The sequence below is a fragment of the Anastrepha obliqua genome, chromosome 2, assembly GCF_027943255.1.
Source record: "Anastrepha obliqua isolate idAnaObli1 chromosome 2, idAnaObli1_1.0, whole genome shotgun sequence".
In the NCBI taxonomy this organism is placed as follows: domain Eukaryota; kingdom Metazoa; phylum Arthropoda; class Insecta; order Diptera; family Tephritidae; genus Anastrepha; species Anastrepha obliqua.
This window is the reverse complement of record NC_072893.1, coordinates 58,318,226-58,341,809: the sequence shown is the minus strand read 5'-3', so window position 1 is coordinate 58,341,809 and position 23,584 is coordinate 58,318,226. Positions and strand designations below refer to the sequence as shown.

At 36.5% G+C, this 23,584-nt stretch overlaps 1 protein-coding gene across 1 annotated transcript in view; it reads left to right on the top strand.

Moving 5' to 3' along the window:
• The window catches only part of LOC129237350 (putative uncharacterized protein DDB_G0291608), a 60,410-nt gene extending 37,997 nt beyond the window's left edge, over window positions 1-22,413 (top strand). The window contains exons 3-5 of the mRNA XM_054872034.1: window positions 21,087-21,184; window positions 21,412-21,771; window positions 22,189-22,413. Of these exons, the coding sequence (XP_054728009.1) occupies window positions 21,087-21,184; window positions 21,412-21,771; window positions 22,189-22,413 (683 nt within the window). The remainder of the gene's footprint in view (window positions 1-21,086; window positions 21,185-21,411; window positions 21,772-22,188) is intronic.
• The last annotated feature ends 1,171 nt before the right edge of the window (window positions 22,414-23,584 follow it).

Sequence of the window (23,584 nt, the reverse complement as noted above, 5' to 3'; positions counted from 1 at the left end):
TGTTTCTTCAGAATAGGTTTTTACGGCCGCCCAAAACTCTTCATCACCTTAGCTGTTAAAAGAAAAATCTGAAAAGGAAAAGAGCCAAGTCCGAACTATTGAGTGAACTCTGCAGCTTTTAAGACATCCGTCAGCACCTGAACGATGTGAGGGTTCACTTTGTCTTGCAGAAACCGGATTTCGTGCACTAAAGTATCTGCATCTTTTGAAGGAAATATTCTGTGTCGCACATTGTTACTGCTTATGAATGAAGTGGCCCTTTGATGTTTATCTTTGGGATTTGTAATACTTCAGTGTTGGCAGTTTTGCTTGCTCATCAAGTATGTGTATGTATACAATGCTTTGAAAGATGAAAGTAAACACGCTCGATTAGTATAACAGAGGTCTCTTAGTAGCATCGTAATACTTTAACCAACTGCATCTTCTAGCAGTTGAGATACATATCTTCGGGAATAATTCTATGCAAGGAACTTTTACGAACATTCAAGTCACTTGCGCCTTTGCGAGCAGAGATAGCGGAAATCTCGGAAACTAAAAGTTCCTCTCTCTTCCCGTTTTACTCGTTTTCTGATGGTCTTGCTTGCTTCCCCCGAGGTTCGCTCATTGTCGAACTTGCCCGTTCAAATTTCAGTATCATGTTTTGATGAGCAAAGTACTCAGTTCTTCATTTATTTCATGCAACACTGTTTTTGTAATTCTCGTGTTCAAAGCGCGCACATTTGGCTCCTGAGAAATGCTTCATAGCGAGTAAATGCAGAAAGACGGAGTTAGCAATCGGCCTAGTCTGAGCTCTCCTTTGTCTGATATTTTCGCACAGTGATGAAAGAAATTAAAAAATATATTTAGTACACCCTGCATTTGAGTCAAAGATTTATTGAAAAATATATCAAAATAGCGGTTTCAGTGCTAAGTTAAAAGTATGGAGTATCAAAGGCCCGTAGAGCAATCAAAAGTAAACGAAACACATTAAAATATTAAAATTAGGGATACTTTCGTTTCTTTAAGGCAAGAAAACTTTTCGTTGTTCGGATTATAGCTTTAAATTCTCGTTATTTGTTTGTTGAATTACTGAAGCATGTTCGTTCATATTATAGAAGCTATACTGTATATGCACATACATATTTGTATGACAAGAAAATTAAAGTATTTCGATACATTTACTCGTGCATTTGAAGACTTTTATATTTTCACATTCACATACCCGTATCGTTGGGTGTGAAAACATTTAAAAGCACCGATTTGCGAGTGTCGCAATGACAATGCAGGAAATTTTATTTTTTATTCTTGTTTTTCTATTTTTATACACGCTTGCACCCACCGCTTGAAATATTAAGACAACAATAGATACAGACGTATGTGTACAGAAATAAATTGTATATTAATACAAACTTATGTAAAGGGTGTTTTTGCAGAAGTATGGACTTTTTTTGGAGGATATGCCCGACATAGGGTTATGGTCCTGAAGATGACTTTAGACTGAAGGCGAAATATCGAACGAGCAAATTAGTAAATCATTATCAAATTGTGGGTTTTATTTACATTTCAGTCTTCGGTCAACTTATTCAAAACAATACAGGAAAGAATTACTCAAATTACTAACTTTTGGAAATTTTTATAAATTAGTTTATAAATTTTAAGGAATTTAATGCCTATAAATGGTTTCGAGCATACCGTGAAGACCCACCTGACTCGAAATATCAACCAAACAGCCGAACCACGGATCCGTTTCTTGAAATAATTTGGTTACTAAAATTTCGTACCAAAAAGTGATGGCTTCAAGCATTTATGGGATGTTGTAAGGCCTTGCTAAAACCTTTAGCACTTAGAAGATAGGTGATGGATAGATGTGAGAAACTCCTTTGGGTACGGAATTATTTGAGAAAATATTTTTGGGTGCTTGGAGTTGTATGTAAAAGCAGTACATTATACGTAAAAATTCATTTATTTCAAAAATATTAGCGACATATATAATATATAGTATTAAGATGACTTCAGGTAATTACAGTAGAATTGCAAAGCAATAATAAACAGCATAAACATAAATAAAAATAACACACGCCATCCGCTCCTAGGGTAAACAAGTGCACGACATGTCTGAGACTTCAGATGTACCCAAGGGGTTAAGCTGTACCCCGCAACCAAATCACCATGGCTTCTTTCTCAAATTTGAAAAAGTATTGACCAAAGATGCTTTTGGCTTGCAAACCACATCCCGCAGCAACTTTTCAAAGATTTTGTGTCTGTAGTGTCTTTTGAGTACTTTACTCACTGCAAATTCGGCAATTTCACCTATTCATACATCCATTAAACCCGAAACTGTAACGTAGACTGAGTCTGGCTTGAATTTGGGAAATAAATTTCACCAATTCATAAAGGCTGTTACTGCTTCAAGCCGACCAAGAAAGGTAGACGAATTATCTGAGTAGGGATTTTCATGCCAGAAAGGCTCTGAAAATTATGCTAAAAAATACTTCTCCTTGGTATAATTACCACAGTGAAGAAACTGCCGTCAAACTTTCAACTTTTTTTGGTAAATGTTTTAATAGTTGATTTTATTTTCTTCTTTTTCATCTTGAATCGCGCGAAAACCGCTTACGCGATCTCCTCTCCTTCTGCTTCCACCAGCTGGTACCGCATTGAAAACTTTTAGACCCGGAGCGTTTGTATCCATTCAAACAACATGACCCACAACAAAGCCGCTGGATCTTTATTAGCTGCACTATGTCTATGTCGCTTCAAGCTCACACAGATCGTTGTTCCATCGCCTACGATATTCGCCATTGCTAACCTGCAAAGGCCAAAAATCTTCAGCAGAATCTTTATCTCAAACAATCAAAGGGACGCCTCGTCGGATGTTGTCATTGTCCAAGCTTCTGCTCCAAACAATAGGACGGGCATGATAATAGCCTTATAAGGTATTTTGTTTGTCGAGAGCAAGTTTTACTATTGAATTTCCCACTTAGTCCAAAGTAGCACTTGTTGGGAAGACAGATTCTCCGTTGGATTTCAAGGCTGACATAGTTAGAGGTGTTACTGTTGGTTCCTGAATAAACGAAGTCTTTTACAACCTCGAAATCATAATTGTCAACAGTGACGCGAGTGACGATGCACGAGTGCGCCGACTGTTTGTTTGATGACAGGAGGTACTTTGTTCCTCTTCCTCGTTCATCACCAAACCCCTTTCCTTTGCTTCTTTATCCAGTTTTCGAGATAATGGTATTTGAAATATTCCTTAGGGCTACTGAGATCTTATTTATATATTATTTTTTGTTATGAGAAATAAGTGAGGTTATATTAAAAAAAAACTCTTATGGAAATTTTTGGCAGAATTACTTTGAACCTGATGGCGTTATCCACAAAAGTAGTAAAATTTAAGAAAAATTGCTAAAAAATTTAAATCACATTAAAATGCATTGTAAAACCGGAGAAAGCGAGGCACGCCAAATTTTGAAGTGTCACGGTGTAAATGAGCCCATAAGGCATACACAACCTCTATTCCGAAACACGAAAAACTGATTGGCGGCTTCAGAGATACTCTGATCGAAAGTTCCAGACATCGAAAATCACCCGTTCGTAAGTTTCATTTGAAATGAGGGGTGTACATATGTATGTAGCTATAAGTACTTGTACATTTTTCACATTTCACTGTTTATTATTTTTTTTTTTCCACTGCAATTCTGAGCTTTTTTCCTATTGTGCTCTTCTTCTTACAGCTGCATATGGATGTGTGTATGTACTAAATGTGTACAACAAGGTTTAAAATGTTGAAAAGATATACCATAATTTTAGTTCAACGTCTTTTCTCCGTTTTGCTGTATGCGGATATGGTTTAGGTGTAGAGAGATACATATATATATATATATATACATACATAAATGTGCTCATATAGTCGGCGTTGATGGTCACTTTCTTTTTTCTTTTGTAAATTTTTCTGCTAACAAGTGGCGCCATATTATTTTGACTGCTGTTGTTTTGGACTTAGCCATGTTATTGAACGGTTTCTCATATTTGGTATCAAGTTAGAGGGAAATATTTGTGCACCTACCACTTATTTTACGACAAGAGTGTAAAAATCCAAACAAAGTATTTTTGTTAATAAATATGCAGAAATGATCACCAGCTCTTCTTTTATGTTGTGCAGAAAATTCATTACATGAAAACATTTCTTTACTTTTTCTTAGGGAGGCAACTCAAAAATTTTCTCGATGTGGTTTGTTTTTGCTCATGACACTCTTGCAGCAAATGAGCGATATCTTCTCTAAAAATTCTCCTTCACTAAAATTTTTGTTTTAATTATGAATACAGTCTATACAATTTTGATAGGTGCACGCGGAGGAGAGACCTTTTATTGTCTACGTTCTCAAAAAAATTCTAAAAAAAACTTATAATAGTACACAATTTGTTTTATGAATTCGATATTAATCACAGTGGAGCAATCGTATCAATTATTATCAATAATTTGATTCCAACCCGCTGCTTGTCTTTAGCAAATTTTTCTAGAATTCTTTGAGCCTCTATGATGTGCTACCTAACTCAACCACTCTTGTGATATCGTACGTCTTAAATATGCAGTAAGTCGGCAAAGTCATGAAAATTATCATTCATTATAGTAAAGTTGTTATAGAAAGAGTTGCTAGAATAGTTACTGTTAGTTATACTTATACATCAATGGTTTCGAAAACCGTGTTTAGCTTTTCTTTGAACTTCATATTAAAAATTATTTTATGACAAAGGTTAAGTGCATGAACTTTCTCAAAATCTCCTTTTAATTCATCACTATAAAAAATATAAATTTTTTTTTAATTTAGTATAGCATTATCATCAGGATTTGAGGTATTATCGGGGAAAAGTTTTTTAAAGCCCAGAAGTATATCTAAGGTGATTTGAACCTCGGTGTTGTTAAGGAATGGTTTGTCGAAAGCTCGGTAAAGGAGCTTTCTTCTCCGTCACTGCTCCACAACTACGGCGAATAGTGTTGTGTGGCACGGTTAACCTCGCTCCGTGCTCTCCTATCTTCCAGTGCTCAGTGAGAGCCGCGGTTAATCTTGAGATGTTGGGTCAACCATATCCAAGCAGTGGTTTCACCTGTGATACATTACAGCCAGACCATATCTTCCTGGACATGGCATAGGTTGGTATTCCCTTCCATTGCCTACTTGCAATGCTGTAAGAGTGAGACTATATTTCCGTCTTAATACAGCTGAAGGAAACTTCTACTGGTTTTGTTTCGGTCTAGCTTAAGAAGGATCCTAGCCAAGTAAGCTTATTCACCCTCTCATTGCCATTGATGTTTCTATGACCTGCAAACCGAACTAGAGTGATATTGAGTCATTGACTGTGCGATTTGAGTTTCTCCATATACTGCATTACAAGCTTGAAGGTTATGGTGTTTGAGTTTTCTAGTTTTATAGCAGCCTGCTATTCTTGAGGAAAGCTATCTTGGCACCAGTTTGCATAATGTCGGTGATGGTTTTGCAGGCTTAGGTAGCGGTGTGCCGAAAGGTGCTAGCTTTTCTAGTCAATGAATTGTTATAGGAATTTAGATTAGAAACCTGCCTTGGCCTCGCGGTTCATCTTGAACCCGGAGGTGTAGATTTTTGCATCAAAATCTCAAAGGTTCGCCTCCTTCTCCTATCTGCTATAGATGGAAATATCACAGCGAAATATTTAATGAAGTGAATGCTTGTTGAAAGGTTGTCGTTGGTGCTGTTAGCAAATACAGGATTTGCGGGAGGTTGTTCTAATATTTAAAAAATATTACCAGCTAGTTGGGTTTTTAATAACCACTGTTGACGTTTAGGAATAAATATATTAATTACGAAATCGAGCGAACTCGTATACAGTAGATTCTGTGTTTATGCAATTTTTTTTTATGCGGTTTTGATATAGTGCGCTTTTTAAAAAAATAAAAAAATGCGTGTCGTCCTATCGGGAATTGTACATATAAACAAGTTTCTAAGCCAGCTAAGCAAAAACTCATCACAAATTATATCAAAAATGCTAACCCTACAAGTATGGAACCGCCTGCATCACCATCCAGATCAGACGTGTACATTTCCTCAAGTGACGGAAGTGATTTTACGCCAAATCCTAAACGAATGCGCAACAGGCGGGTATTGTCTGATTCTATTTCTGACGATGTAAATTTATTTTCGATACTGACGTTTCTTAAATAAAGATATAATTTTCAAAACTACAATTTTTTGTTTATGAGATTTTATTTAATTATTTTCAGATTCACTCGGTCTATGGAACATATCTATAGTTATAATATGGGACTAGTACTCTTTTTTTATGCGATTTTATTACATTAATTCAGATTTATGCGGTTCTTAGCACTTTTGAAACGTATCTATAGTTTTACTATAGAACTGGTAGCTTTTTTTATGCTGTTTTTTTATGCTGTTTCTTGCGGAACGTATATACCGCATAAAAACAGAATCTACTGTACTAGATGATCCCTAAGGCTTTAGAAGAGCACGTATTACTCAGGGGCCTTGGAATATTTGGAAAATTATTTGGCTCCCGAAAAAGTATGCCAGATTTGAAATCAATGAGATTTTTCAGTCCAGTCTAGCTAATATTAATAAAGCTTTTACAACAAACATTCTCAGCTCCATATTATATATTTAAATACACTGTCCAATAGTGGTTACTCAACGCGAACAAACGCGTTATATGAATCGCATTAAAATAAAACTTCTTTGAAACTATAAAGTCATTTCAAAACTTCAACTGATGAGATACTTTAAAACTTAGTATGTAGAATTACTATATAATGGCTGTAGTTTCACATGAATAGCTGTTACTGTTACACCTTATCATATTTTACTCTCTAAGAGAAATACAAGCACATTCATAGTGGGCAGTCTCAATAGCCGAAATATAGGAAATACACAATATTAAGCGCTGATTTATTGAGATGACACACTGTGCACTGCACACGTTTGCACTCATGCTCCACCTCTTCCAAATATACTCAAATAAATGTATGTGTGCACAACTGATGATAAAAATAGTATAACTAGCATATGAGCACAGCTAATCAAACAGGCCAGGCAGTCGCTCTTGCAACACACCACTCCTTCTGGAAAATGCCGGCTTACTTGGCTTCGCATTCACCGCTAATCTAGCGAAAGCGTGACGACTGCCGATTGTGATGGCCACTAGCCAGGCAACTAAACATTTTGAGTGGGTCAAAGCTAGTATGTAACCGAGTATTGTGACTCTACTATTCAAACTGACAGTGGCAAATATTCATTGTAGTTCTCAGCCTTTGTGTTGCGTTGGCGAATCGAGGTTGTGTGGCTGCAAAGCACGCGCTTCGCCGACTCGACAGCTTTTAACTGACACAGCAACGGCGGAAGCAACTAACCGGTAGTGTTGGCGCGTATATTCCTCATTACAATTACAATTACAGTTCGCAATTACATGTAACGGTACAAGTAATAATACAGTTGCAGTTACAAATGTAGTCGAAACAGAAGATTGTTAGTTTTGGTGGCCACTTTATTTGATTTCCTGTCGCGAAAAGGGACACATTTCAAGCGAAGGACATTAAATGAACAGTGGTTGTTGTATCAGTAAATAAAAATAACAATCGAAGTGTAAATGAAACAAATTGTTGCCGTTGAAGCAGGAAAGTGAAATAAAAATAAATATTTGAGGTGCGTGTTTGATAGTTGTGGCATGCAACATGCAAGTGGCAAATAAATATAATACATTTGTTTCGTCTATTTGATAACTTTTCAAAGGGCATGCGTGTGGCAAGATCTAAATATATTTATAGTAACATACGTGTAAAAGATTGACTGTTTTTGAAATTGAAAAAACAAAAATAAAATTCATTTTCATTGGCCCAAAATGGTGCCACCACCTAACCTCTCGAAATATTTAATGAATGTACGTTCGTCGCAACGTAAAAATCAACTAGGCGCGCCCCAGCAACCCATGCAACCCGTGCACCAACAACAGCAACAATATAGGCATCAACAACAACAACAAGTGCATAAACAACATCGAAGCGCTTATGAATGTAAGTAGAGGGGCTAATGTGGTGAAAAAAGCCACAATAGGACGACTTTTTTACCTGTTTTTGAAACTATAAGTATATAAAATCAATAAAGCTTAAGCTAACTTTTTGTTTGTTTAATGCTCTTAATATTGCGTCAAGATGTAGGGAAGACTTCCGAAAAAATTTGTGCCAGTTTGCACTTCCCCGTGCGCAAAATGGGCATTTCTTTTTCAAAATTTGCCCGCGGTGTTGAAAAACGCCCGAATTCGTCAACTTCTCCATGTTCTCAATAGATTCCAGTATCGAATGATGTTAACAACGGAATTATGGACTATTAGGAAATGAAATTGCCGATGAATTGGCCAACTGCGGATTAGCGGTTACCCCATAGAAACCAGAGGCAATAATCGGAATCAGTTCTACAGGAATTATGAATTGGATGTATTATGTACTACAAAAGAAGCGTTGGTCCTGTCTAGAATGCTGCAGAACTGCAAAGTGTTTTGTGACAAGCCCGAAGAGAAAACTATTAAATTTTCTTCTAAAACTTGGAAGAAAAGACGTTTGTGAATGGTCGGTATTACAGGTCACGATTTGCCTGTTTTTACCTGTTTTACTAGAAGGCGGATAACACTGAGCATTTTTTCTGTAAGTGTCATGCCTTTGCTAGAGCAACACTATGAGTTTTGGGTTCCGATGTTATGAGAATTAGTAGTTTTCGTTCTTTCCAATTAGAGTATTTTTTCAGAGCTTTGAGTACAATGGGCTTTTTAGCCTGAGTATTTTAGGAATTACCAATCTTTCGGTGCTCGCCTTTTTCAAATTTCATTCATCAACTATTTTGAGGAGATATGCCATATCACATGGCATGTGGTTTCAACAGGATGGTGCCATACATATGTTACACAACTATCGAATCAATGGGCTTTTTGCTAAATGAATTTCCCGACCGCATAATTTCATGAAATTCAATTGTTAATTAGGCGTCTCGATCATGCGACTAAACACCACTAGACTTTTTTTGGGGAAATATATTACAGACAGAACTATCCCTAGTCAAACAAATCGATTGAAGCTTTAAAACGTCAAAATTCATGGCGGATTTACGAAAATGACCCGCAATTTGCTACGAAGTGATTGAAAATGTTGAAGAAATAATCAGCATCTGTAACCGTGGTCGGCGGAGAGATCTGTTGGATAGAATTTTACATTTATAATTGTCAAAACTTACTATTTCTAATACAATAAAAAGTAGAATCATTTCCATCTAAACTCAAAGTATGTTGAAAAATCACGCAGTATAAGTTCAATTTGTATAGGACATAAGTACGGGAAAAAGCTAAAGCATGCACGAGAAAACGGCGTGCGATAAAATTTTATATTCCCATACTGAGCTGAGCTTGGAATACACCACTTAAAAAGAACTTCTAAAGAAAAAGCAAAAAAAAAAGTTTCGGAAAAGAAAATCTTCTGATTATGACCATTTCTACCTATACACTTGCACGTGCATTTGCAACTATACACTTGGAGTGTCCTCCGGTCCTTTTATAGCAAGCGTCAGAGATATTTGTCTGGTTAATGGGAGTCTTCAAAAAAATATAGATTGACCAACAGATGTGACGAACAGGCTTACGTAAGATGACCATTGAACTTTACAAAATCTATTACAACTATGATGTGAAGGATTTCTAAATAACTCGCAACAATTCTTCAACATCTCTCTCAATTACACCCGCACTACGGCGCGACCGAAAATCATGAGCCGAAAAAATATAAAATATTTAAGGAGATAATAGGATGGACAAAAATAAGCACAAAAGTCATTATAGAGATATTGCAAGTTTTTATAGCTTTTTAGTTCTTTTGTTATTTGCTGTTTATTGCTCCCGCTTTATGTTGCAACATATCCAAATCCCCGAATTTGCTTTGTTTTGTTTTTGGGATTCCGCCCATGAGGACGAACTGCTATACCGACATAGCTGTATGCATGACATCAAGCCTCTTAGCTACACCTTCGGACTAAACACCTCTCCACTTTCTACCTCTCTCCCCACGGAACTGCCAAAAAGGTATTATTATTGCTTACGAAGCAATACTCCAGTCCCTCGATTTGCACGGTACTCGAATTACACGATTTCCGTTTGAGAACGTTTTGATTGAATTCTAATAACAGGTGAAAAAAATCTGTTTTTAGTTTTAAAAATTTACTTCGTAATAGTGCTTCAACTTTATTAGAGCCCTATAACGTCGACAAAAAGAAAATCCAAGGAAAGGAAAACTGTAGCGTTTGGAAAAAAATTAAATTTTTCACATAAACTAAAATCTGGAGAAGGCTCAAGATTCGTAGCAAAAGAATAGAAATGAATGAGGCGACTTTTAAAATAATAAAGTGAATGGAAGCTTCCATTCGGAAAAGTGTAGCCAGGGGAACCACTTTAATTTTCCACATAGCATCGAGATGATTTAATAGAAGCAGTAGAAAAAACTCTAGTATTTTGGATAGAGGAGAATAGTAAAAAAAGCATCGGTTGATTGTAATTCGATAATATACAAAGCGCTTAACATTTTTAGCTCTTTAAAAGAAAAGCAACAAACCCCATCTACTACAGGATTTAGTGCAAGCAAGGGATGATTTGAAAACTTAAAAAAATACACATTCTGAATCAATTCTTATTTCATTTTGCACGGGTATAATGAACATATCTACGACTTTTGTATTGTCTTCTTTAGATTGATTTACACTTCAGGCTTATTGAACATATCCCTCTACTTTGTATGCACTCTGTGCCTCGTTTTACATGGTTTTGTTTTGCATGATTTCTTCAAGAAGTCGGGGATGAGTGTAGATCATTATAAATATGTTTAGATGATATCTACTCTTGGAGCAGAAGATGGAATTTCAGCACGGGTAGAGCATAATCTAAGAGCGACTACGCTGAAAATATCGGCGGAGGTAGCAATTATAGCTCCTTTGACTTCATCAAGAGTGTTCAATTTTTGCCGCTACTTCGTTCAGGCGTTTCCGCCTTCTGACTGTTGAAACGGAGCTATTCAGTTTCACAATACGCATGTTTGGGCCCACAAAAAGGCTCATATCCTAATGAAGTCTGGGCATAAGACTCTTTTTCCTTTAATGTTTTCCAGATGTTTTATCAAACTGATTACCAGGTGCTGCTTACCTACTATTTCTGCCGTACACAATGGTTAATCTTTTGAACGAAATTATTTTGAACCAAAGGCAAATGTGGTTCTAGTTCAGTTTTCATTTGCCGTTAGATGCCATTCAGATCAAATTTGTCTACGTGGATAGGTAGGAGTCTTCATCTGCAAGATCTCCTGATTTAATCCTCAAAATTTCCTTTGATAGTTTTGGCAATCCTGTAAATAGCCTTGAATAACTGCATCTACGAATTAATTAAAAAATATAACTAATCCAAGACACTGAGTGGGTTTCAGAAAGAGTTCAAACGTCCTTCAGCCAAAGATGTAGCGCCTGTTTTGGGAATGGAAGTAGGTCGCTTTGAACATCTTAAGCAACTTTGTTCTTTTTTTATTTGTTTGTTTTGTTTGCTTGTAACTAAAGAATAAACAAACTATTGGAAATAATTATTCAAAACTTTTCGTTAGTTTCCGGACCTATACTTACTAAAACAGTTTGCATCTATATCTCTTTAAATATTTTACATTATTTTTTAATGGGTGCACTATCTTTAATATCTGTTTATAAATATTGAATATATTTGACATTTAATACATTAATACAGTCCAATTTTTACCATGAATCACACCAAACCACTGCGTCGAAAAAGTGTTGTTGTACATTGAAAAAAGTCATTAAATTTTGTTAGCTCACCGAGCATATTACCGATGGTCATACGGTCAATAAATCGCGGCAATAACTGGCCAACTATACCTTCAGATTTATTCTCACCGGACTACTTTTTGTGGGACTATGAAATGTGAAATGAAGACCAACAAGCTTCAGACCATTGACGACCTGAAGACGAACATTCGTGCCGAAATAATTGCTGTACCACCGAAGATGCTCGAAAAAGTGATGAAAAACGCAGCGAAAAGGGCACATTTTTCATTTGACCAGCAACGGCGGCCAGTACATTGCTGCTGTATTCAAAAGCTGATCCGAATGAACTGGCCCAAGATAAAAAAAATACTCATGTATGAAAATCGGTTTTTTGTTGTTTTTTAATTTATTATTATACTTTTTAAAGAACATTCACATACCGGCATAAAAGATTGTGCACCCTATAAAATGTGCACTTGGTCTTACGTAAATCATAATGCATAAGAAACTATGTCCCACTAATAGTCAATTTCCGACATCTAATTAATTCATTATGATTGCGGTTTTGGTGCAGTATTTGTGTTCGTGGTATTTGTCTGGTTTGGATGTGGTGGTCGTTGCAGAGGAAATTATAATGGACAATAATATTGCCAAGAGACAATTACGTGCATTTATATGAATCAATACATACATATGCATTTACGAATGTGAGATATATGTATATATGTCTGTAAATAGTTTTTACGGCTTTGCAAGTTTTGCATCTGTATGTTGTACAACAAATCAATGCAATCGTACTTGCAATGACAAAAGAAATTCAACCAATCAATAAGGCCACATTGTAAATTCATTAAAAAGTTATGTATATTACATTGGAATGGCTCCTGTAGACTTGAGTATAATAAAAAGTAAATTGACAAAACTGACAAAATAAAAATGTATATAAATATTTTTGTTACAATGAAATATCTTCTGTTCTTTTTACCATTTTCATATTTTTTTCTTTTTAATTTATTACATAGATAAGGGTTTTCCAAACAGAATGCTATTTTTTAATATAAATGATCGGAGGTTATTTCATTATAAAGAGGAAGGTATGCCGTTAATAGTGGAAAATAACATCAGGCAAATGACCACCACGACCACGCTTACAGGACAATATCCTTTTCATGAAATTTTCCATAATTTCTTGAATCGACCCTGGGCTGTTGGGGGCCCCAAAGAAAAAAGTGACAAGGTGTTAAATCACAAGATCTCGGTGGCAAATTGTGATCACGTCTTCGAGAGATAACACGGTCCGGAATCTTTTCCCGTAAAAGATCAATGGCTTCGTTGCTTGTGTGGCAGTTAGCGCCGCCTTGTTGAAAATAAACGTTGTCCAGATCAATACCATCCAATTTCGGCCATAAAAAATCGTTAATCATCTCTCGATAGCGCAATACATTCACCAATAACACCTGTTATTGGAAAACCCTTTATTTAAATACGTGCAACGAACCAGTCAAAAATTATTGTAAAATACTGCTCCTACGAAGCAATAGCATACGCACTCGTATCGGGTGTTTTAAACCCTGGTGGTGTTTAAACCCTGAGAACATAAAATTATGATACGAAGCAGGAATATTGTTGGAATAAACTTTTTTCTTTTATAGTCCGGTAGATAATTTTATTTCATTTATTTTTTGAATATAACATCCGGCATATGTCCACCGTGGGTACGAGTTGCATGGTTCATTCGATCAGTCAAATGTTTGACTATTTTTTCCAATAAATCTGGCCGTATGGCGTCAATGGTTGCTTGAATATTGCAGTAAATCGATTGTTGCACCCACTGTATGGCAAGTTGCGTCGTCTTGTTGTAACCACCTGTGGTCGATGTTTAGCTGATTAATTTCTGACAGCGTTCGCCATTCATCTCAACGGCAGCTGCTTCCTCATTTCAAAAGAAATAAGGGCCGATGAGGCCGCCAGTATATAACCTTCGCGTCAAATGGACGAAGTGCTCTATGAACTATGGAAACAGCTTTTTTTAAGTGAATTTCCACAATTTGAAATCGTTGTTTTGGCGTTAAACGATTCACGATGACTTGTGCACAGAAATGTTAATACAGTTTGTCATTCTCAGCTGACAAAAATAGTTATTGATATCGATAGTATAGTTATTGATATCGATAGTTCTCATGCAGCTAAAAAACATCCGGTACAGGGTATCACGTTCGTTTGCAAATCGTTTGAAGCGTCGCTATGTTTACCAACGGGTGTTTTTTTAGCTATTATCTTTTTAAACAGTTGGTTTAAACAGCTGACGCACGTTTCGTGTTTTGTTTCACTGTAAAACATCTTTAGTTTGGTCTATAATTTAACCATGAATCGTCTTACAAACGAACAACGCTTGCAAATCATTGAATTTTATTATAAAAATGGGTGTTCTGTTAAGAAAGTTTATCGCGCGCTTCTTCCATTTTATGATCAGTTTAATCGGCCCACTGAAGCGGCTATTCGAGCTATTATGACTAAATTTAGAACCAAATTTACATTATTAGACATCGAACCACCAACACTCTTACGTAGAGTGCGAACTGGGGAAACTATCGCAGCTGTATCGGTTAAAGTTAATGATGACCATCAATTATCGATTCGTCGCCGTTCGCAGCAATTGGGCCTCTGTTACTCAACAACGTGGAAAATTTTAGGTGTGAAGCCTTTCAAAATACAGCTGGTGCAAGAATTGAAGGCGAACGACCTACCGCAACGCAACATTTTTGGTGAATAGGCTCCTGGAAAGTTGGCCGAAGATCCACTTTTCTATCGAAAAATTGTGTTCAACGAGGAAGCTCATTTTTGGATCAATGGGTACGTAAATAAGCAGAATTGTGGATTTTGGAGTAAAGATCAGCCAGAAGAATTGCTAGCAGAAGAGCTACCAATGTATCCAGAAAAGGTCACAGTTTGGTGCGGTTTATGGGCTGGAGGTATCATTGGGTCGTACTTCTTCAAAGATGCTGCGAATCGTAACGTAACTGTGAATGGTGAGCGCTACCGTGAAATGATATCCCACTTGTTTTTGCCCAAAATGCAAGAGCTTGACTTGCATGACGGTGCTACACAACACGCATAACAATGGACTTGTTGAAAGGCGAATTCGGTGAACATTTTATTTCACGTTCGGGACTTGTCAATTGGCCACCCAGATCGTGCGATATAACGCCTTTAGATTATTTTTTGTGGGGCTATGTTAAAGCTCATGTCTATTCAGACAAGCCTGCTTGAATCAACGCATTGGAAGACAACATTAAAGCATTTATATGTGAGATACCGGCTGAAACATTGGAAAGAGTATGCCAGAATTGGACTAAGCGGATGGACCATTTGAAGCGCAGTCGCGGTCAACATTTGCGTGAAATAATCTTCAAACATTAAATTATATGGATTGTACTATCGATTTAAATAAAAATTTAATTTATTTGCTGAACATTTTGAAAAAAAAAAATTTCGTTTCCAATTTGAGAAAATCAAATATGTATAGTATATAAAAGAATTAAAAGAATCGGAGATATTTAAATTTATGAAACTCCATGCCATAATTTTTAACATAGAAAAGAGTTCAAAATGATTAAATTTTCTTAAATTTTGTTTTAGTTTACTTCTAGTTCTACTCAAACCACTACAAATATATACAAAATTTAGAAGAATTTACAACAATATCCGGAACACTTAAAGCAATTGGCATGAAAGCGCTCGTTGGGTCAGAAATAGCACATCATACTTTCCATATTGGCGCAGTGGAACAAAAGAGTGTAGAGAATTTTAACGATTTTACCTTAATTTTGATAACCTGTAACACTCAATTATCTTCACCAAATACATGGCTGTCAATGAACTTTTTTTGACGAATATTGACACCTACAGTAGAATCCAATGCAATGTGCCTCGCAAAACATGGCTTACAATTGACTTCAAGTTCACAGAAATTTTTGCTGCACCAGTGTATGTTGTGTACTTGAAGTCTTCTTTTTTTAAATTTTGGAGGCGCACTCTTTCACGCTTCCCGACCACAAATCAATTTGTACCCATGCTGTTGTGAATTAACCTCATTCCGAATCGTGAATGCACTCGTACTATTTAAACGCATCGCTTTGAATAAGTAATGATTTTTCATTAATTATGCATTTACTCTACGTCCTACATAGTTATTTATCATTTACCGAGTGAGCGAGCGCGTGTTGGCTGCAATTCATTTATTGCCATTACTTTGGCTGTCACGTTCAATTGACCACAATGGCGCACATGCATTCCACACAAACATATGTGAACAAGTAGCCACTTACATGCACACACATGCACATACACTCGCACAACTCTATTTGCACCCACATTCCTTTGGGTGTCAAACCAAATGCAATTAATTGCAGCGTCTCTGGGGTTTTTGTTAGTGTGGCTTAATGGGGGGCAGGGCATTATTTTTGGTGAAATTTATGAATTTTGTACTCTTGACATTTATTTGATATTTATTTGATTTAATTTCTAATCAACCAGTAATTGATTTTATTAATGAATGAAAATTAATTACTAACCGAAGTATAATAAAAGTCAGTGCTGCACTATTTTTGAAAAGCCTACTTTGTATTTGTACCTAAGTACTTTACAGGCATAATAATGATATTAAATATAATTATTTAAGCGAATTAGTTTTGTTATGCTTTTAATTTGAAACCGAATTAGTTTGAATTGCCTTAATAAGTTATCGATAATTTAGCAAAATAAATAGAATAAAATTTAATGCAATCACATTTTAGTTTATTCTTCTTAACGATGAGGTAGCGAAAAGTCATCTGCTCCTTATTAGAAATAATAATAATTTTTCCGATTTCCCCTATCCCGCATGATTGAATGAATTTGAATTTGAAAAGGTCGAGCCAAGGAGTACCAGGAGATTTGGTGGCTCCTAAAACACTCAGGCTAAAGAGCCCATTGTATTTAAAGCTCTGGAAAGGGGGTAGATAGTCAAGTAGGGAAGGAGAAAAGTATTAAAGAAAGAGATAGGAAAAAATAGAGACAGAGATAGAGATAGTTAGTCCTGTGAGATTTTTCCAGATTTTTTGGCAAATCTGTAAATATCCTCCAGTTTTAGAGAACGAATATTACTCATTCTCATGACATCGGAACCCAATACTCGTAGCCGTGCTCTAGCAAAGGCAGGACACTCACAGAGAAAGTGCTCAGTGCTATCCGCCTCCTCCAAGCATGACAGGCATACCGGGTTCTCGATGATTCCAATGGTGGTCATATGCTGACCCCATGGGTTGTGTCCTGTAATGATACCGACCATCAACCGAATATCTTTCCTTCTAAGTTTTAGTAGAAAGTTTGACAGTTTTCTGTTCGGAATTGTCACAAAACACTTTGAAGTTCTGCAGCGTTCCAGACCGGACCATCGCTCTTTATGTAGATTGCCTACATAATCGCTGCCTACATAATCGGGACTGATTCCTATTATTGGCTCTGGCCTCTGTAGGGGCACCGCTGATCCACGCTTGGCCAATTCGTCGGCAATTCGTTTCCTTCAACACCGGAGTGTCCCGGAACCCATATAAGTACAAGCCTGTTTTGTCTTGCGACAGAATTAAGCTTCTTCTTACATTCTTGAACAATCTTTGAGGTTTACTTCGCGTTCTCCAGGGCCTTCAATGATCCCGCATGATAGTCAGTTCTTTAAATGCAATGAAATGACTTATCGCGCCACTCCAAAAAATCATCGCGCAATAAGGCATTATTGGCCTTCCCTCACGATCTTTGTGGGTCGTATCAAAATCAACGCTTTTGAACCGTCTAAATTAAAATTCTCAAATTGAAAAAGATGATTCACATTCTCCAAAAGCCGTGTGGGTCACACAACGGTTTTTCGCTGCTAGTTTCTTTAGATGAAACCAAAAAATTAAGCTTCCGACGATCAGGATTTTGTATGCACAAAAGTTGACATGGTCGGATCTACCAAAAAGCCTAAGTTTTTTTTGGCTTCGAAAGAATAGCACACACCGATTTGAATGCCCAAAAAAACTCCGTTAGTAAAGGCATTACTTAAGTTAAGAAATTGGCAATAATAACTTAATATGCCAATGTTTGATTTTTATATTTTCTATTACATCTGCTTAATAGTTTGAGTCCTTTAATAAAACACCAAATAAATTATTTTAGGAAATAATTGCCGCATAAATTTCTTTGTAAGAATTATGAATTCGAAGACATGCAAGCCCGCTCGCCGCTCTCATTTTACGTAAGACTGAAACTTTAGAATCTAAAATCTACAGTTTCTTAAGATCTTAAGTTAAATAAAGTTTTAGCTAATCGTACCTCAAGGGCCAAATAACATCTATGGCTTGTGTTCAAAAGTTAACGATTACTTCTCCACATTTTCTCCTTTCTTCATTGCAAGGAATCTCTAATTTTCCTCTACTAAACCCACGCGACCTTATCTACGACCAGAATGAAGGTAATCAAAATTTCACTGATGGTTAAAGTCGATGACATACCAATACCGACTGTACGTGACTTTCGACAGTTTGCTGTCCTTATCTGCGCCAGCACTGCGTTTGCCACTAAAGTGCAAAGCCGCAACAAGTACCGACAATACTGTAAAAATATTGCTCTAAGGAGGGATAAGAGATCTCTCGAGAACTTCGCCTTCAACATCTACAATGTAAGGCATCTACGCTCTTTGTTAAGGAGCATTTCACTGTGCTGAGTAAGCAGTTTCTGATGGAGGTTGAGCCTCCTCCTAGGCGCATCAGGAAATATCTCCATGACTTGACTGGCGAGATCCACGACTTCACATCCACTGGACCTCCCAGTATACGGGCTGGTTATAAACGATATTGATCGGGAGTTCCTCACCACCGTCATCGAAGCCCCAATACTACCTATTACACACGAACACCTTCAGCTCCCACGTAAGATCCGCGTTGCTAAAGCAATTACGTAACGGAAACTGTAGGAAGTTGAACACCTGCCTAGCCAGAATCGACCACTGCATACTCAACAAATGTCATGCATGTGAAAGTACACCGCATGATATAACCATAAATTAACGTGACCCATTAAACGTACGCATTCAACACGTCTTTCTCTTTGGATCCACCCTGTCGAAGCAGCATGTTTGCTGTGCCTACCGTTAGATGTGATTGACGATCACGGTCGGTGACTTCACCGTACCTAGCAGGACTTAGTAAACTGCTACAACAACAACAACGACCATATATAAGCTAGGAAAAATTTTAACTTAAGTTAAGTTGCGTTAAGTTATGTAAAGTTACGAGCGCCATTGCTGACTCTTCAACATGAAGATAGTTGCCATATTATCCAATGCAATTCAATACTACTAATAACTTCTGCTGGAAATCCCTTGAAATATTCTTGCACATCCGGCAATAAACTCAGCGGTGTCCCGACTAATCGATGCGTGTCGTTCGCTGTCGATTTTGGTCTCAAAGGCGTTTGTACAGCTAGACACTGATATGCACCGCATTTTGAAACTACACAACGAACTCGAAAAAATGCATAAGCTTAATAAAAATCTAGAGAAGTGACAGTTTTATGCATTTTGAAAATATAGACCACTACCTCAAAGATGTTCGGCTGAAAGGTTGGTTAGTTTAATAACAAGATACCCAAAGCGTTCTGCTGTTCGAAGAAAAAATTGCCTGGATTAAAATGCGTGACATTTTTATGAATTGAATTTCTGGATTTTTCTTTAATTTGCACAACGTTTGAAACTTGGATATAAGTGGTTTCTGTAGGAGTAATAACTATGTTTCCATAAAAGAATATTAAAACTAAATAGAAAATAAATAAAATGTCCAAACTTGTCTCTAGTCTTACTGTTATAGTTATTTAACGCAGTGTATATTGCCTTTGTAATTGCTTTATCTCTAATTGCTTTGAAGTGAAATATTCATCAAAATATTCAGTGGTCCAACTGTCATACATATATCGAATATAAAATTTCATAAAACTGGTTATAAATACATAAGAATCAAGCTTTAAGCATATTAGGTAAAATATCAGAAGCAAAATTTACCTAAATCGAAAAATTTGTAACACAAAAATGGTGTCCTAATATTCAAAGATGTACTCTATTACAAGTTTTTTATAATAGTTTTCATTTAGTACTAACATATCTTGACAAACTTTTTATGTTAGAACTTAGTTAGTAACTCTATTTAAAAATATTCCCAGAGCTTAGTTGTTTAATAACGGCACTGACTGCCGTTAGTCTCCAGGCGTCCCGTCGTTTCATGTTTAACAATATTGACGATTGTTTGAGGTTGTAGGTAGGCCATAACGTTCTGTTGATTTTGCATTTCGTCTGGTCTCTCCATCTACAATCCGCGATTCGAAGGTATTTTAGAGAAATTGTACTCTTGACTGCACCTAATGGTGTGAATACCGATTCTGCAACAGCGTTATTCATGGCAGATCCCCCTCTTTCCAGTTAATTTGCTTTTTCGTTAACTTCAATATTCCGATGTACCGGGACCCAGATTAAGGTAACATTATGGTTTTCGCTCAAGTTGGAAAGGCTATTCCTACTTTGATCCACCACTATAGATGTTGTTGTAGCTGAATCCAGTGCTTGGATTGCAGCTTGGCTATCCGAAAGAATAGCAATATTGCCCTTAAAAGAGAAATCTGCGATCATTAGCCTACATGAAGAGGTGCTACTAACTAAAAATATTCCTTATACGCGCCAGCTGAGCTAAAGCATAATTTTCAGGTTTAGGATCACTGTTTGTTACCCCGCCATGCGTACATTGCAAGTTGCTATAACTGAAAAAAAAAATTATATATATATATTTGCTATATGTCGGTAGTCTAATAGAATAGAATAACACATGTAATCAGAGGTACAAAAGAGCATGTTGGCTCCATTTAGTGGCCGCATCTGTATGTGTGTGTATGTAATAGGTATGAATAGCGGCATTTAGAAAAACAAAGCGTGATAGTTGTAAGGCCATAAATAACTCAGAAAAATTTTGTGGAATGTAGCTGTAAATTTTGTATATACTTCTATTTTCTATTATTTTCTTTTGAATTTTTGCATAGTAAATAGCATGTCGACTTTCCAATCCTTGTCTTGACTGCATTTGCATGCAATTTTTTTAACAAAAGCATTTCGACTACGTTTCATTTACGTGAATGATGTTAAAAAAATTTCATTAAACATTTAATTGGTATAATTAGATCGATACAAACTTGATTGTAATTGAATTGCAGACAGCAAAACATCGCAAACGGACGAAGAGAAGCAACGCGACCGGCAACGCAGCGAACGTGAAGCGAAGAAAGAGGAACAGGACGCCATCAATTACAAGGTGAGTAAAAATTAAATGAAAAATATTGACACTCGTAAAAGGAAAGAAATAAGAAAATGATAAAAAATAAATAAATAAAAAAGTTTGAAAAAGAAATGAACGGTATATGTGGACAGTAAAAGTATGTCAACGCATGGTTTTTAAAGTCGGATTTATTTTCACACGCAAACCTTTTGCCAGTCACTCACTTAAATTTATAATTTTCCTTCCTCCGCTCACCTATGCAGCGCGATAAAGAGGCACGTGAGGCGCGTTTGCTTGATTTGGAAATACGTCGACAACAGAAGCGCGAAGAGCATAAACAACAACATCAGCTGCAGCAACAACAGCAGGCACAGGGAGGACCAAGCGAGAAGAGTCCACCTACAACATCGGGCCAGTCACAACAACAACAACAACAGCAGCAACAGCAGCAACAACAACAACAACACGTGACTGGTGGCAGCAGCAGTAGCGGGACTACAGCGCCCCGTATACAAACACCGCCAGATCGTTCCTGTCCGCCAGCGTTTCGAAGTCGTTCCATCGAGCGTGAGCTACATTACGAGCGCAAAAGGTATTCGGCGCCGGAAACAGCCGAAATCAAGGTGAGTGCCAAGCGGCAAAGTGTGTTGAAATACAATATATGTCTAAGTATATTATATATAGGAGCATATGTGTGTGCGTGTGTGTGTAGCGATTGCAATTTCCGTTCGTTCGTCGCAATTTGGACAGCTCATTAAAGTGTCGGCATCATTGGTTTTAATTTTGCTCAGCTCCTCACATACATATACATATGCTCATATCTCTACTTACACACTTACTAGCAGACAGTCGTACATATGGTGTGTACGTTTACTTTTTAATTTAGTTCGGCAGCCAGGCAAATTGAGTTTTCCGTTTTCATTTCCCTTTATTCCACTGTATTCTTCACATTATCCTTTCGTCATCAAGTCAATTTATAACATTATTTCATTTCTTTCTATTTTTTATTAATTTTTTCGTTCTGTAAATACATTTTGCAGGAGGGTGTAAGCACGACACCATCACCGCAGGCAATCACTGGACCGCCGCCAGCCACACATCATTCGGTGGTGGCGGGCCCTCCGGCAACAGCAGCAGCTGCTACAGCTGCTATAATACCCATATTACCGCTTGGAGTTGCCACGCTGCGTGATGACTCCACGGAATCAGAGCAATCCGTGACGTGTACGCAGGCCCAGCCAGATGCGTATCATCGCATTATGTGAGTAAAAAAAATATTTTTATATTTATAACCTTGCAATGAGTTTGAAGCCACTTAAATTCGTAGCGGATATTAAAAAAAAAGACAGAAAGCAGGAAATTGCTTATTTTTGGCAGAAGTGGATAAAAAAATTATGGAAAATAAAACAAAAAGCGGAATTGATAATAAATGAAGAACAATTTTATTATTGATGAGATAAGACATATGTTTTTATCATACTTATACATCTATGCGCTAAGATATATGAGTATTTGTTTTTAATTTTGCAATATTTGCTTATGTACAGTGCCGGTAAAAATAATAGCACAATGTTACCATCAGAAACTAAAGTACAACAAAAGCATTACTTGAAGGCCAACTAGCGCGATCACAACCGCCTTTATCATAAAAAGCTAGTATGAGGGTAGCGGATGATATTTATGGCATATTTTAATTTGAGATTCATTTACTAATTTCGCTTGAAAAGAAAGTGCCTTTTCTCTTGGTGTTTTTTTTGGACATTGCCCACAATTTTTATAACATTTGGGTTATTTGAAGGTATACTCGTAAGACGTAAACTGAAAACATTGTAAACAGTTACTATTGCATAATGTACAAATATATAATAACGGTTGTTTTCAGTTCGATGTCTAGATAGATATCATTTGAAAAAATTACAGTTGCTTGGCCGCTGAACCCTAGAAGAAGAAGAAGATTGAAAAAATTTCACAGTAACGCTGTAAATCGTCTTTCTGTTATCGGGCAATAGAGACACGTTTTCGAAATACACCCAACTTTGTTTTTTACGGTTGATACGTTCTTTAGAAAAGCGGCAGAAAAGAAATCGTGAAAAAAATATTACTTTTTATTTCTTATGGTTCGAGGGAGAAAAAAAGGATCACATATATTGGTAAATTTGGGGATAGTTCCACAATTTAACAAAAATCGTAGAAGAAGAAAAATTCGACATATATATTTTCTTCAAAAACCATGCTAAAGAAGTAATAATTAAATCCATATTAAATAAATTTAAACAAAAGCAATTCATTTTTATTAAAAAAATCTAGTTTAGTAAACAGTGAAAATACAATTCATAAGTACAAAAAAATTCAAATTGAAATTAGGGAAAAATAAACAAATTTTGCAATAGTTCTACACAGCATTGATGCAAAAGTTCATCAATTAAATTTCTTAGC